Raw genomic sequence first — 14159 nt, forward strand, 5'->3', positions numbered from 1 at the left:
CAAAACACGAGGTTCATTTTTATATGTTTTTACAAACAGAAACACGAGCGACAATATTGTAATAGCATGCACCAAAATAGGGATTATGGCATAATCCGCGGTGTGGGAGGTTTACTAATCCGTCGTGAGCGTTCTTTTGAACACGCTATTTGGTGTGGGATACGCCTGTTACCTTGATCGCGTGAGGACTGCAAACATATTCACTGGCACACTCATGGGAGGAAATGCAATATATCATAATATATATATATATATATATACCATGTGCGGTTTTAATAATTATATGGTAATCCTAATGTTAATTAATTTGGTTAATTATACGTTTGGTTAATTTTTAGTTTGTCATATTTACTATTTTGAGGAAATATATATATTTTAAAAAAGTGGTCCATGAAGATATATATTTTCTAATTAAAATGTACAACTATACGGTTTAATTTGAAAACACCACCGTGTAGTTAATCCTATTATTGACAGTCTACCGATTTACTCACCCAAATCCTCTTCAGGTTCGGGTCCTTATAATGTACAACGGGGGTGAACCGCACGAAACAGCATTCAGACGATCGGACTGGGTGAATGGTGAATGACTCTACGGCAGGCGCATTCTAAGACAGACTTTGCAATTACTGCGAGTAATAAGCCTGATTTCACCACCGTAATATTACAACACATCATCGTACTCTTGGGACAAAATGCCACAGCGACTGTACCCCTATGTACGTTATTGGGGTGGATAAATATGGGTCACTGTATCTGTTTGGCTGAAAACAGCTCTGCATGTCCGTCATCGACATGGACCACTTTTTAAACAATTCTGCATATACCAGACATCGCAGTACAGCGCAGAACACGGGTACATCTTCAGCGCCAAATGTGCACCTTATACACAGGTGAGTGGTTTCTCAACGTATGTGAATAGTATTGATCACTTAAAACATTTGCACAGGTTGTAACCACTATAATTAATTGGTAACGAGTTTTGTGCGGTATCATTACGAAAGCCGATACGTGCTGCTTACATAAAGTGCCCTATGGTTGCTGTATTTCAACGCTGGATGCACCGACGTCCTAAAAACACACAACGTGGCATTCTTATTCCAGTCCAATGTCACGACTACGAATATCACAATAATATTCATATAATTTAAAAATAACTACAAAGCCGTTATAATGATGGATTGATACTGACAACAGAAACGCGGAGGCAATTAGTACGTTAATATTTTGGAAAAATGTAAAAACAAATTGGAAAACAAATTTAGTTAAATATTTTGTTCATATATATTAAATTGAAAAAAAGAACAAGTTACCGCCAGGTTATTAATTGTATTCACATCTGTCACATTGCCTCATCTCTACCCACACATATCTACGTTGCAAACACGTACACGAGAATGCGTGGTGCGTAGTTCTTCCTCTTATGAATACGAACCTCATACATTGTTTACACCCCACGTATGCCCATATCTACCCCTTCCAAGAAATGTACATGTGATCTATTTTGTTTCGTCCACTATGGCGTAATACAATGTACTTAAGGGTCGACACGGCCAACTGATAACAATTCGGAAAATGTTATAAGCACTAAAATACGGGGAAAGATGATATGCTCATATGTAGCAGGCGAAAAAGTCACATAAAACATCGAGTTACTCCAAAAACAAACATCTGAAATCTAGACCCTCTGAAACGCTATATCCTGCATTTTGAGGCTAAATTTTGCTGACACAAAGGGTTTCAGCTTGATTGGGGGGGGGGGGCTGTGCTGCCGCCACTGATAAGCAAATCTGTGTTTGGTGTTCGACATTTCCCGCGTAACTTAGCTTGACATAGAGGTTCCTGAACACAATAAAATCACGCGTAGAACGCTTTCCGAACCAGGAACTAGCAGCGTAAACTGATTGTGGACTTTTTGGGGCCAGTTTATTTTATACAATATTTCTAAGTTTTGATTATCATTATTTAGTAAATAGATTACTAAAACGATTTATAAAATTCGTAAAATACGTGTGACCGACGATCGATTGATTCGAAACGTTCGAAGTTTTGATCAAACTCCCGACACTCCTCAGATCACGGGCGCTTGCAACAGGATTTATGGTAAAGGGGGATAGGCTTGGATAGGGTTTTATAATAGTAACCTCGGGGCGGAGCTACGTCACAAGACGTTCCACGTTGGTATTTAAAGACGCGCACCACTGTACATGCATTTCTATGGGCTCTGTGCGTGCTGCTGTGGAACGCCGGTCGAGCCGGTGAAAATTATATATGTTATACACGTAGGGCTAATCTTGTTACACTGTTCAGGGGAGTCTCAACAACCATCCCAAAGTACCGTTTTCTGCGAGTTTTTGGCCTTTGTTTTCACCGCGAGGGTTGCCAAGCGGTGAAAATGCCCGGATGTCCGCCACGAGGATACTAGAAGTAAAGACAGGGTATGAAACGTTCCATTCAGATCGGATGGCGCTCTCTCGTGCCAATCCCCCCTGGCGTCACGTGGTGGCAGAGATATATTCGTAGAAATAGAACTCTGCCTGGGAGATTGGGCAATGCAGGCAGCTTTGAATGCTGTGGTCAATCACTTCTCTACGCACGGTCATGTTTCCGCCGCAGTGGTTACATTTGAAACCGAACTGAAAAAAGTGGGGAGGGGGTATACGTGATAACCGAACTATTTTTTAATGTCTGATTTCTGTAAAAACGTAAATACAAACAATTTTATCACGGACTACGTTTCGCAAGGTAATGTTATTGTAGTGAAATGGCGCACGTGATACACTAAAACTGGGAAGGAATAACGTCCTGTTAACGTATATATCCGGGAAAGATACATTTTACACTATTTTCACTCAAAGTGCTTTCCAAAAAACTTCGTTCACCTTGTTTTCTGACGGATTCGATTCCCCGCGTCTAACAGCCGTAGAACACAGAATTTCTAGTCAGTTTATAAAGTTAGTCATTTATTTTACAGTTTAATGCTTTGACATCTTGGAAGGGACTGCACTTTATTAACGCAAGTCACGTATATTTCAATCTAATTAACTGAACATTTTAATCGGAATCAGGTAATTAATGGACACGGGATGTTATTTTTTTCTTCCTTTATGTTCTTACAAATCATTCTTTTGAAATTCAATTATTGTAGCCAGACAATTTTCGACCTGTGTTTGACGAGAGTGTTCATGGGCAAGGGTCGGTGGATTTGTTAAATGTATCGCTATACAACATTTGTTGGACTTCAGTGATATGTAATCCTGTACAAGGGTTGGTGGATTTGACGAGTGTTCATGGACGTACAAGGGTTGATAGATTTGTTAAATGTATCCCTGTAAATATTTGTTGGACCTGAGTATGTAATCCTGTGCAAGGATTGATGAATATATATCAAATGTACTGAAGCACACATTGAAGCACACGGACTCTTGGATTTGTGAAATCGATCCCTATACAAAGACATATTGGCTGTAATGTCAGCTCTGGCCAAACGTATTGTTGTATTCCGTTATTCTGGCCAGATATAAAGGACCAGGTAAAAATTAGACAACAGAGTTATTCCTTCACCCCTGAAAACCCAGGGCTGTAAACATTAAACGGAATATATTTAATAATATTACAAAACAATCACATTATGAATACAAAATAAACGGTGAACCTGACTCCGTCCTCTGATAGGAGACTGTGTGATGTAATAGTATTTCAGCACTACAGATTGTCAAATGTCATTCCTTTATTTACATTTATTTTGCAGACTATGTAATAATAATAATAATAATAATAATAATAATAATAATAATAATAAGAATAATAATAATAACTTTGAAAGTAATATTGATTATTAATGGAAAACAATTATTATGAAACGTCGGAATCACTCTGTCTATTTGAATACTGTAAACGCTTTCTTATCACATTAAACTGGTCGCTGTTTCTTCGTTTTACACTCAAATCTACATGAGCAAAGGCAAGCCTCAATAGGTCTCGACTGTATACAGCGCAACCTGCAGCGGATGTTCCCATTTTCCCTGAAACTTTTTAGCACACTACCTAGTCAGCTGTAGTAAAGAACATGATGCAATTTAAACCAGAATCCGCCATTTTATGTCGTCTGTTTTTGTAATTACGCTTGTTTGATTCTATTCAATTCATGGGGAGCGCTAGCTGTATATATAAAAACGCAAAATATGCTTGTCATGGTCGTTAAGTGACCGCCACGCTAAAAGTACACGTAGATTAAAAATTAATGAAGTGCACGTGAACCAGTCACAATGTTGGCAGCTATCCAACAGAACGGAGCACGCCGTCTCGGAATGGGTCAAACGTGGCGATAAAAATAACAAAAAAACAACAACAGGCTAGACATAGATGGGACACAGCGATAACAAAATCACTGGTCTCACGCTCCCAGCCACCACTCCTCATCGTTTTAAATGCTAGCCCCTCCTAAAGCTAAATACGGTAGCTAGGGGTAGTCCTTGAGGAACCCGGCGAGCGATGACAGAATTTAAAAAAAAAAAAAAAGATGCACAGTAAAGTGATCATTGAAAAATCTTGCAGAGATCAATATTAGAAACAAATATGCTTAAATAATAGGAAAAATATATTTAAACAGAAATTGGAGCAAATTCATGAAGAAAAAACACACAATTAGCACAAACCTATTTTGAACAGTTTTTCTATCATTGCCCAAAGTCTCTACTGGTCCGCCCCTTATTGTGCCAACATTACAGCACTGGTGATTATAAACACTTTCACTTTCCCATGCTTGTAAGGTACAACGTTGCAGCACACTGCGTGGCAATTGCCATACCACGTAGTTCTAGTCAGCGATAACACCGAAAGCTATCGTAAAGTATATCTTGATTTCAACGTAGACCTACAAACCCTTTATCGATGCCGATTTCTCGACAACACCAGATGACCTCTTTGTATAATTATCATGTTTAAATGTCTCGTTATTCAACCGTAAAAAAATAAATGTTTAAAACGAACGCTACCTGAATATAATACACTGCGACTTCCGTTTGATACTAAAAAACGTGACTGGCGCGATATTTTGCATTGAACGACCCTCTAAGTCAGCGGTGCTTACTTATATATTAGAAAATAACCAGTAAGCTGGAGGGCGTGTTCTAGATCTATATTGTAGTTTACCAAGCAGAGAGATATGATTCACAATAGAGTTCTCTTCGTTTAAACGGTGAGTACATATTTATCGTATACACGTTGTCTTGTAGACTGGATGATGGGAATTATCGTATTTTGTACGGTTTTTCCGTTTGACGCAATTTGATCAGTAATCAACATAAACGGTTTAGATTTATTTTGTAGGTAATGGTGTCACACTTGGGGCCGAGTGTGAAGTGTTCGATATAATCGTAGACAGTTTCACTATACGTGCATAATCGTCGTTGAAACGTGAGTCTGGCTAAAATCAAATTCCACGGACCGTTGATGTATTTTCCCTTTCAAAATACCGGTTTCAATTTAGAATCCTAAAAATAATATAAGATTAATTTCTAAACTGTTTAAATCACTAAACGGACTGACTACGTTAGTACGTGGCTTTATAACTCAGCCACGTTCGAATGACGATTATTTCACTTGCTGGCCATAATATCTGACCAATAATAACATTGTATTCATTTTGTTTACAATTGAACTTGAATTGCGCGTAGTTATGAGAGTTATGGCCGTGTGATTGTGGGTCACATCGACTTCAATCGATAGAGTGTGCACACGTACATTCATGACAATGTTGCTGATATATGTATGTGTGCCGTCATATGCAAATTACATTGAAGGTTGGCCGCGTTTTACACTACGTGTTTACCGTACTGTGCTGTCTGACCCTGACCTATCCGAGTACACAAGAGAGTGAGGTTCAACGCTTTCGTATTATAATAGTAATAGGGATGCCGACATAGAATACACGCGTGTGCATGATTTAGTTGTGACAATCATTATCGCGATGAATGCTTGCGTTTTCTGATCCGTACGTGATCGTGACGATGCTTTATCTGAACAACATGCTACTGTGCTTAAGGGGTCGGCCATCCGATTTTAGGGGGGTGGCTTTTTGCAAGGAACACTGAGATTTAAACGTACGTGTACTTATATATCGACTGCGTGTTATTATGTACAGTGACTGGTCGTATGGATCAAAGGCATTTGTATTATTATTATGGACGTAATGGAATATGTGCTATTGACAATAGTGACTTTATTACGCAACTTAACCATCTGTGGGTTTAGTAAGGTAAAAAAATAATTACAAAAGACAAATAAAATAAGACACACTAAAATTAAAATACACTGAAATTCAAAAAAAAAAAAAAAAAAAAAAATAAAAATAGAAAATCTCTGAAAAATTGATTAAACAGCAGCAAGGTTCTCCCAGACCACAGTTACATACTCAACTTTAGAAAATTGTATTTTTTAAATAATATGATAAAGCCATATTATTTCCTTTTCACAAAGCTTTCCGTTCTGGACAACTCATTAATTTTTATTTTAAAATATTTCAAGACATTTTTTTTCTCTACTTCTTAGAAATTGCAATCTAAGATGAAATGCATTTCATCTTTAATTGAATTCGTTTGTTAGCTTTGTTTTACAACATTGGTTAGTTGATTAATATTGTTGATCTTGTAAGTTTCTTTTATTTTAGACAAGTTTTTTTCTTCAAACAATTTTTTTATTTGAGTAATCCAGGCAGAATTATTCTGTATTTCCTTTAATGCACATTTTAATATCATACTCACGAATTGGACTCACGCCGTCATCACGGAAACAAGAAGCCAGCGGCCATCAACCCTGAATTAAAAAATAAAAAATGTTTTCAAATTCTGTGTGTTAAAAGCCGAAGACTTGAATATCAATGGGCTTGTTTAGCTCCTCTGTCGACCTTTTCGAGAGGAGCTTATCAGACGAGTGATTGTCCATCGGCGTCCGTCGTCGTCGTCCGTCGTCCGTCGTCGTCAGTTCGTGTCAACTTTTTACCTTTTCGACTTCTTGAAGAACTAAAATTCTGTATGCTTTGTATATGTACCTTGGGCAGACCTCTCTCAGATTTGTTCATTTCGTCATATCTTCAATTCCCTAATTTTGATGAATATTTTTGTTACTTTTAGTAACTTTTTGACTTCTTATTAAAAACCGCAAGTCTGATTGCTTTGGTATTACACAATAGGGACTACAGAGCACTCTCAGATTTGTTCATTTCGTGATGATATCTTCAATTCTCTAATTATACATGTGTACATGTAGGTACCCTCAGATAGACCTCTCAGATTTGTTCATTTCCTGGTGATATATTTAATTCTCTATCTATGATGAATATTTTTCTCATTTTTAGGAAAAAGTGAAATTTGCTTCTTGTTAAAATCCACAAATGTGATTGCTTTGATACTATACATATAGGTGCCACAGTTAGACCTCTCAGATTTGTTCATTTCCTAATATCTTCAGTTCTTTATTTGAAACGTGCACTGCTAACATCGGCTGTGAGGCTGCTTGTTTTTTAACAATCCGATGAATAAGTACAATATTTTTGTATGCCGAAACAGTACAGTGCATCTCAACATGTTTTCATGTCGGAGCCTAGCACACTCCCTCTCACCAATAATTTATTTATTTTATTTATTTATTAACAGATTATTTCCCGCATGTGAAATATTGACCTTCATATATTCAATATAGTCATGATTAGCCACCTCCCATATGAATTACTCTCTTACGTGGTGACGTATTTATATTTAAAATTAAACGTATTCATGTTTAATATACGAGAATGTGATCGGCATGTGGTTGTACGTGTTTTTGCCATTGTTCTTATCTGTGTTTTTTTCAACCGTGCTCATCATGGCGGATCAGGTCGAAGTAGCTAGTGTGCATGAGTAAAAATAGTGGCTTAATCTATCGAATTTGTGCGCCACTGACTCAGTGTCGGTATATTTTGTGATAGATGTTTTCTAAAGCTCGTACAGAACCACGCGAAACAATGAGAATCAGAACGCGGCAAAACAACACTTTCACGAAATACCGCGTTTTCAAAATTTTATGGTCACTTAACTATATTCGCACAAAAAATGAGTCGTAAAAATTGATATATTTTAGTCATTTAGCCTCGGTTGGTAAAAACGTCTCATGATAGTTTAAATGTTGTTACAGTGAAAACTTAACATGTAGTTATTAAATTGGTAATAACAAATTATTAAGAACTTCAGCAGATTAATATTAATTTATTATAAAATATTCAATAACATGGATTTTTTATAAAAATAGTTCTAAAAATGTCTGTTTGTATTTGATTGATTTAGATGTTTGTAAGTGCTGGGTTAAAAAGGGCGCTATAGGGCGCTAAAGGGCGCTGGCTTGTGTCCGACATCTTACAAACCGGAACGAAACGTTGTTTTAAAAAAATAGGTTAGTCTATATATTCCTAATCACCAGACTTGTTGTTACTGTGCCAAATGTCATATACTATTGCATTATTTATTAATTCTGATAATATTACTATTTATAGCAATATTTGTTTGTTATTGCAGGTCACGTGGTGTTTTACTTAGTACAATCATAGGTCATACGTTGGACACAGATTGTTGGTGCCACATTTCCAAAACTTTCACAATAGTTGTTCTCGCAATCCCTAATAATTATGTAGAGAAAAAAAAAGAGTGCCACAATAGTCAATATTTATGCGCGAGAACATAACATTTCTAATGACATATTTATATTCATAAAAACTTCAGTTGATTTCATAAAATACAAAATCATTTGTACTTACCTACCCATCTCTTTATCCTAATTCTAATACCAATGCACGTATTTCTTGACTTCATTAATAATTTTCCAATTACGCAAAAGAGGTTTTACGAATTTGAATTGAGATTTTACGAATACAAATAAATTTAAGTTTAAGTTATTACAACTAGACACAGTTTAATTAAACTGTAATTTAATTGCATTTCTATATGGAATCGCAAATTAATCAAGTTGAGTTTAATTAAATTGTGATTTAATTGCATTTCTATATGGAATCGCAAATTAATCAAGTTGAATTTAATTAAATTGTGATTTAATTGTATTATATATAAAATGAAAAAAAAAATAGATTAAAAATAAAATAAAAAATGAGTACAAGAAAGCCGTGTTCTCCCTGTGCGAAAAATAGACTGGTTCGCCGTGTCAGTCCAGATCAGATAAAAAATGTCATATTTTATTGTTGTGAACAACAAATTTGCAGAAAGCCTAATTTATCCAGCCCCTCGCCCTAATTTCACATGGGTAACATCTAATAACATCAAGCTGTATCAGCCACTGTTACTAGTAAGACCAACACCGGTGCAGCTAGAGCAATTTTATTTGTATGTAATTATAAAAAAATTAACGGTAGAAATTCAAATTCAATTCAAATACACGATGAAAATGAATACTAGTAAGTCGGTGATAGAGGGCGCTTAGCGGTGTGATAACGGCGTTTGGTATAAGATACAACCCCTAAACGACGGTGTTACAAACGCTGGCGCCACGCCTGAATTTCTTGTCCACACACGTTCTCAGATATGCAATGTATTCATACGTGACCCATGAATTATGTCTGAACATCTGTTTTGGCGAAGTGCCACGTGTCGTTGGATTTCGCATCAGACCCCACTAACGGCGTGTGTTGATTTTGGAACACCGCGGAGGGCGCAACTCACTCGACCTCGTCAGGCTAACACACACAGTGAATACAAAAACGTACGCTGAGGGGTGGTGGTTATAGTATCTTTATACATACTGGTCGCCATTCTGTTACTGTGATATGTGGATCTTTACCCAAGAAACCTTTAGTAGGCAAACACTCCAATTTTCAAGTTTAAAAATTGATAAAGTAAATGTAATTATAATATAATTAAAAAAACACATTCTGATTGTATATGTAAATCATCATTTTTTTCTTACTTTTTTTCATATATTGAGTATAGATATATGCTAATTAAGTGCAAATAAAAATGTAACATTTTAACCACAGTACATAGTAGTGACATGTTTTGTTTTGAATATATTAAACAACAATGGCTGCTGAACCATAATCAAGGTCATTGCCGGTATTAACGATTTAGTGTTTTACCGGACCCAGTGCGCCAGCTTGATGTAAACAATATTTATGATTTTGTTAAAGGGGTGAAATCAATTATTTTTCTTTACTATATCGAATAATGTGCCCCAGTAGCTACTTATAGTTGTTTGTCAATTTTAAAGCGCGGTGGTCGTCGCGCAGCGCGTGTTCGAATTTCATGTAAATAAACAATGTATTTTACACGCGTTGTATACGTCGCTATGGGTCCCATATAGAACAGGACGCGGCACGACGACTATCGCCCTTTAACTAAACAAATGACAATATTTCTAATTTTGTATTTTCATACAATTATATCATGATTGTAACAGATGTCCTGATATAGCTACGAAGTCTCTTGTGGCAGTGACTTCTGTTATTTTCTGTGTTTCTTTTGAATGATTAGCGTTGACAATGTGTAGGCGAGCTAAAATTGGTCTATATTCAAGAATTCGTGAATTTGCCGACTGTTACTACACTTTTGAAGTTGAAAACATTGTTGATATGTTTGAGAAAACTACAGTAGACTGCACGTACACATATGTGAGCAAAACAAAGCAGAGCTTTCTGTGCAAATATCGCCACAAATAGCAATGTATCAACGGTTACGCTATTGTGTTCAATGCCGGCCTTCTAAACTGAAACAAAGATGATAACACTTTCTTGTGTTATATATAAGTAAATTATATATTTACACATAGATCTGTGTCACACTTATATATTTACACATAGATCCGTGACACACTTATATATTTACACATAGAACCGTGACAGATTCATTTATTTACACAAGAATTTTCTGAGATATACACAACATTTCCCAGTGTAATAATTATTGTGAGTATCTCTAAACGTTGAGGGCGTTCGACTACGACTAATTTTCCAGAACGTCATTGAGAACTACATGATAACGAAATATAAAATAAATATGTTTTCCTGTGTGTTTTGTAGTGACACCCAATCCCAATTCACCATATCCACAAGCGATTTAAGACCCTTGTCACGATCCACTGGCTGTATACATATAAATAGCTTTGAATCAGCTAGGTATTATTTATTGTTGGAACGAACATTCTTTTGTTGATATCAGCATGTATATTTCATTTGGTGCATCAATATAATCGAAAGATTGGGTATTTTCCGTGAAAATAAATTAAGCAAAACAAGGCTGCCAACAAAGTAACATCACGTTTTCGCAACACATTTAAGTGTTTTGTTGCACGTGAATTAGGACGTGGCACGTACAAATTGTTTACAATGTATATTCAATATAATTTATATATTTGTTATTTTACAGGACTATAATGGAGAGAATAAACATATCAGATCAAGAATCAATTGCCACAAGAGAACTAAAGAGGGCGCTCTTCCAAAAGGTCTGTGTCTGTCAATTATTTGATGTTTTTTAAATATTACGCGTTGCTTTTCGAAAACCCTGATACAACTCAAATGGTGGCAGTCGTCGCGCTGTGTTGATAAACATTGATTTTCCCACAATCCAATGTGCTTTTCTAATGGAAATCTCAAGTATGAGTTTTGACCTGGGCGCGACTTGCACTAATTACTGCCAGAGACTCCTTTGACACCTTCCAATCAGCCACAAAATACCTAATTAAAGCTTGGTAACGTATCAATTTGTACTCGTTCATCTGCTCAACAATCAAAGACGCCATTTTTGTGTATATGAGACCCATATATCTCACGCATGCGCGGCCCGACGACTACCGCCCTTTAAGGCAATTTGAGCCCAATTCAAGTTGGATACACGCTGAATAACCATTCTGTTATAATTAAAAAAAAATTTAAAAGGCTAAGAAGGATGTAAATCGATCATAATAAATATACCAGTTTATAATAAAACAACAGGGCTGTGCGGTTATCTCTCTATCAAATGGCAATTTGTAATGCGCTATCCTGGCGTCACCCAGGGTAGGGGTTACCCTTTGATGTTCAGCCTAAGGTAGGATTTGAACTTGGGTCTACCGATCATGAGTCTGATGCGACAACCACTATGCTACTATGTTTACATGTAAATGTGACTTTTAATAAATAATTATTGATTCAAATGAATACACTATTATACAGTAGATCACTTACCCAGTGGCACGTGTCCACATACTTCAGTTAATTCAAGCCTTCAGATTGCACTTGCCATTAGCTATGTACTGGCCATTCAATGTGCATTTGTGTTCAAAATTGGCAACAAGTGACAATGATGGTCAGATACAGTACGATTATGGTCACTACAATCCTACAAATTTATAATCGAATATTTACTTTCGTTTTGTCTTTAGTGGTATTTACCTCACCTAAATGGTGAGAAGGTGGTGATAGTTTCCTTTGATGAATAACCCTTAGCCCCGACCTTTACATTTCAGTGACTATAGATAACCATTCAACATTACAACCTGAGAATGTTCCTTTGTCTTACAGTGCCATGGTCTATCACTTCTAACTGGATGCCAAATCTTCCTTCACATTGAAGACAAAAATGATGGAGTACAGTTCTATGGCAACCAAGAACAGGTCAAACGATTCCTGAATGGACAGTTCCTGCCAAATGGGCAGGAGAAAGAAGTATCGGGTGAGACAGGGTTACTAAAGACTCCAGTAGTTAATTCCAATTCAAATGACAAATCTGTGTATACATCCACGAATGAGATATCTTCTGATGAAATCCCAAACAGCACAACGAATCCTGAAGTTACACCTGAAATGGTTGACAAGCATAATGAAAATGAAATGAATAACAATAAACATACAAATCATCTCAATACTGATGAGAAAAATACCAGTATGGACAAAACAGGCACATTTGTGCCGAAGATTAGTGTTGCTTCATTGGGGAAGAAATTTTCGCAGGTGATGATAAAAAGAGTACTCCTTGAGCAAGAGGAAGAGGAACGTCAAAAAGTGATGAGGAAAAAAGAAACAGCACTGAAAATGGAAAATAAAGAAACGTCTGATAATACTGATATTGTACAATCGCATGAAAGTATAATGATAAATGAAGTTTACAGCTTGGATAGAAACTCGGAACAAACAAACAATGCTGAAATTAGTGAGCAAAACAAATTTGACAATCAAAGAAGCCAAGCATTTACCCCAAACGAACAACAAGAAGGATACAGAGAGTATGTTTATAATCATGCAACAAACCAAAGGAGAGAAAGCAACACAGAACAAAGAGAACCGATAAATTTTTCAGCAAGAGATCAAACAGATGAAATAGGATTCATCAATATTCAGCAAGATGCTGCATCTAGTTCTGATAGTGGCATCTCCACAGAGGCTTTAGAAACCAGTTCTCCCAATGAAAGCTTACCTGCCGAGATTCCGTATTATAAAATTGCTTCAAAATCAAAGAGACGTTATCAGTGTGGCATTTGTGGGAAAGCATTTACTCAGCTGTCCGTGTTGAAGGAACACATGAAGACACATACAGGTGAAAAACCATACATATGTAAACAATGTGGAAAAGAGTTCAGTCATCCAAGTAATTTCAAACGTCATGAACGCCTTGTACATAGTGGTTCTGGTGAAAGAAGGCACCAGTGTCCAGTTTGCCTGAAAGCATTTCCACTATCACACCATTTGAAAGAACATTTCCGTATTCATAGTGGGGAGCGCCCATACCAGTGCAAAGTATGTGGACAGAAGTTTAAGCAGTCATCAACATTAAAAACTCACCAAAAGAGGCATTTCACAAAAGATGCTTTAAATGTTGATACTAATGATTTATACCAAAATGCAACGGATATGAGCCAACAGAACATTTCACAGAGGCACTTTTCATCTTCTTCCTCTCCAAGATCTATTGATGGCTTAGATATTGAAGGGATTCACCCAAACCATTCAAACTCCTCCTTAGCTAAGAACCCATCGCCCGGAGTTGTAAAGGCAATGGAGGGGTACAATGGAGTGCCACATGCGGATGATGTTGTTAGAAACCAGCCTTTTCATCCAAGAATGCTCCCTGTTCATCATTTGAATATGCCGACAACAGAATTACCAAAAGCTTCCAAACCATTTGTTAACGTCCAAAGTACACAAT

At 36.6% G+C, this 14159-nt stretch overlaps 1 protein-coding gene and 1 long non-coding RNA gene across 2 annotated transcripts; both read left to right on the top strand.

Moving 5' to 3' along the window:
• Window positions 1–687: 687 nt before the first annotated feature.
• LOC102808268 (uncharacterized) lies at window positions 688–14152 on the top strand (the record flags this gene model as incomplete). The annotated part of the gene is made up of 3 exons (XM_078010341.2): window positions 688–893; window positions 11403–11481; window positions 12539–14152. Coding segments are annotated over exons 1-3 (1806 nt in total), but the record flags the coding sequence as incomplete, so codon positions are not given.
• Window positions 4992–9922, top strand: LOC144354676 (uncharacterized). Its single transcript, XR_013420992.2, has 2 exons — window positions 4992–5200; window positions 8322–9922. It is a non-coding gene; the product is annotated as an uncharacterized LOC144354676 (long non-coding RNA).
• Window positions 14153–14159: the final 7 nt, after the last annotated feature.

This window comes from Saccoglossus kowalevskii, unplaced genomic scaffold, assembly GCF_978046115.1.
Source record: "Saccoglossus kowalevskii unplaced genomic scaffold, keSacKowa6.1 SCAFFOLD_452, whole genome shotgun sequence".
In the NCBI taxonomy this organism is placed as follows: Eukaryota; Metazoa; Hemichordata; class Enteropneusta; family Harrimaniidae; genus Saccoglossus; species Saccoglossus kowalevskii.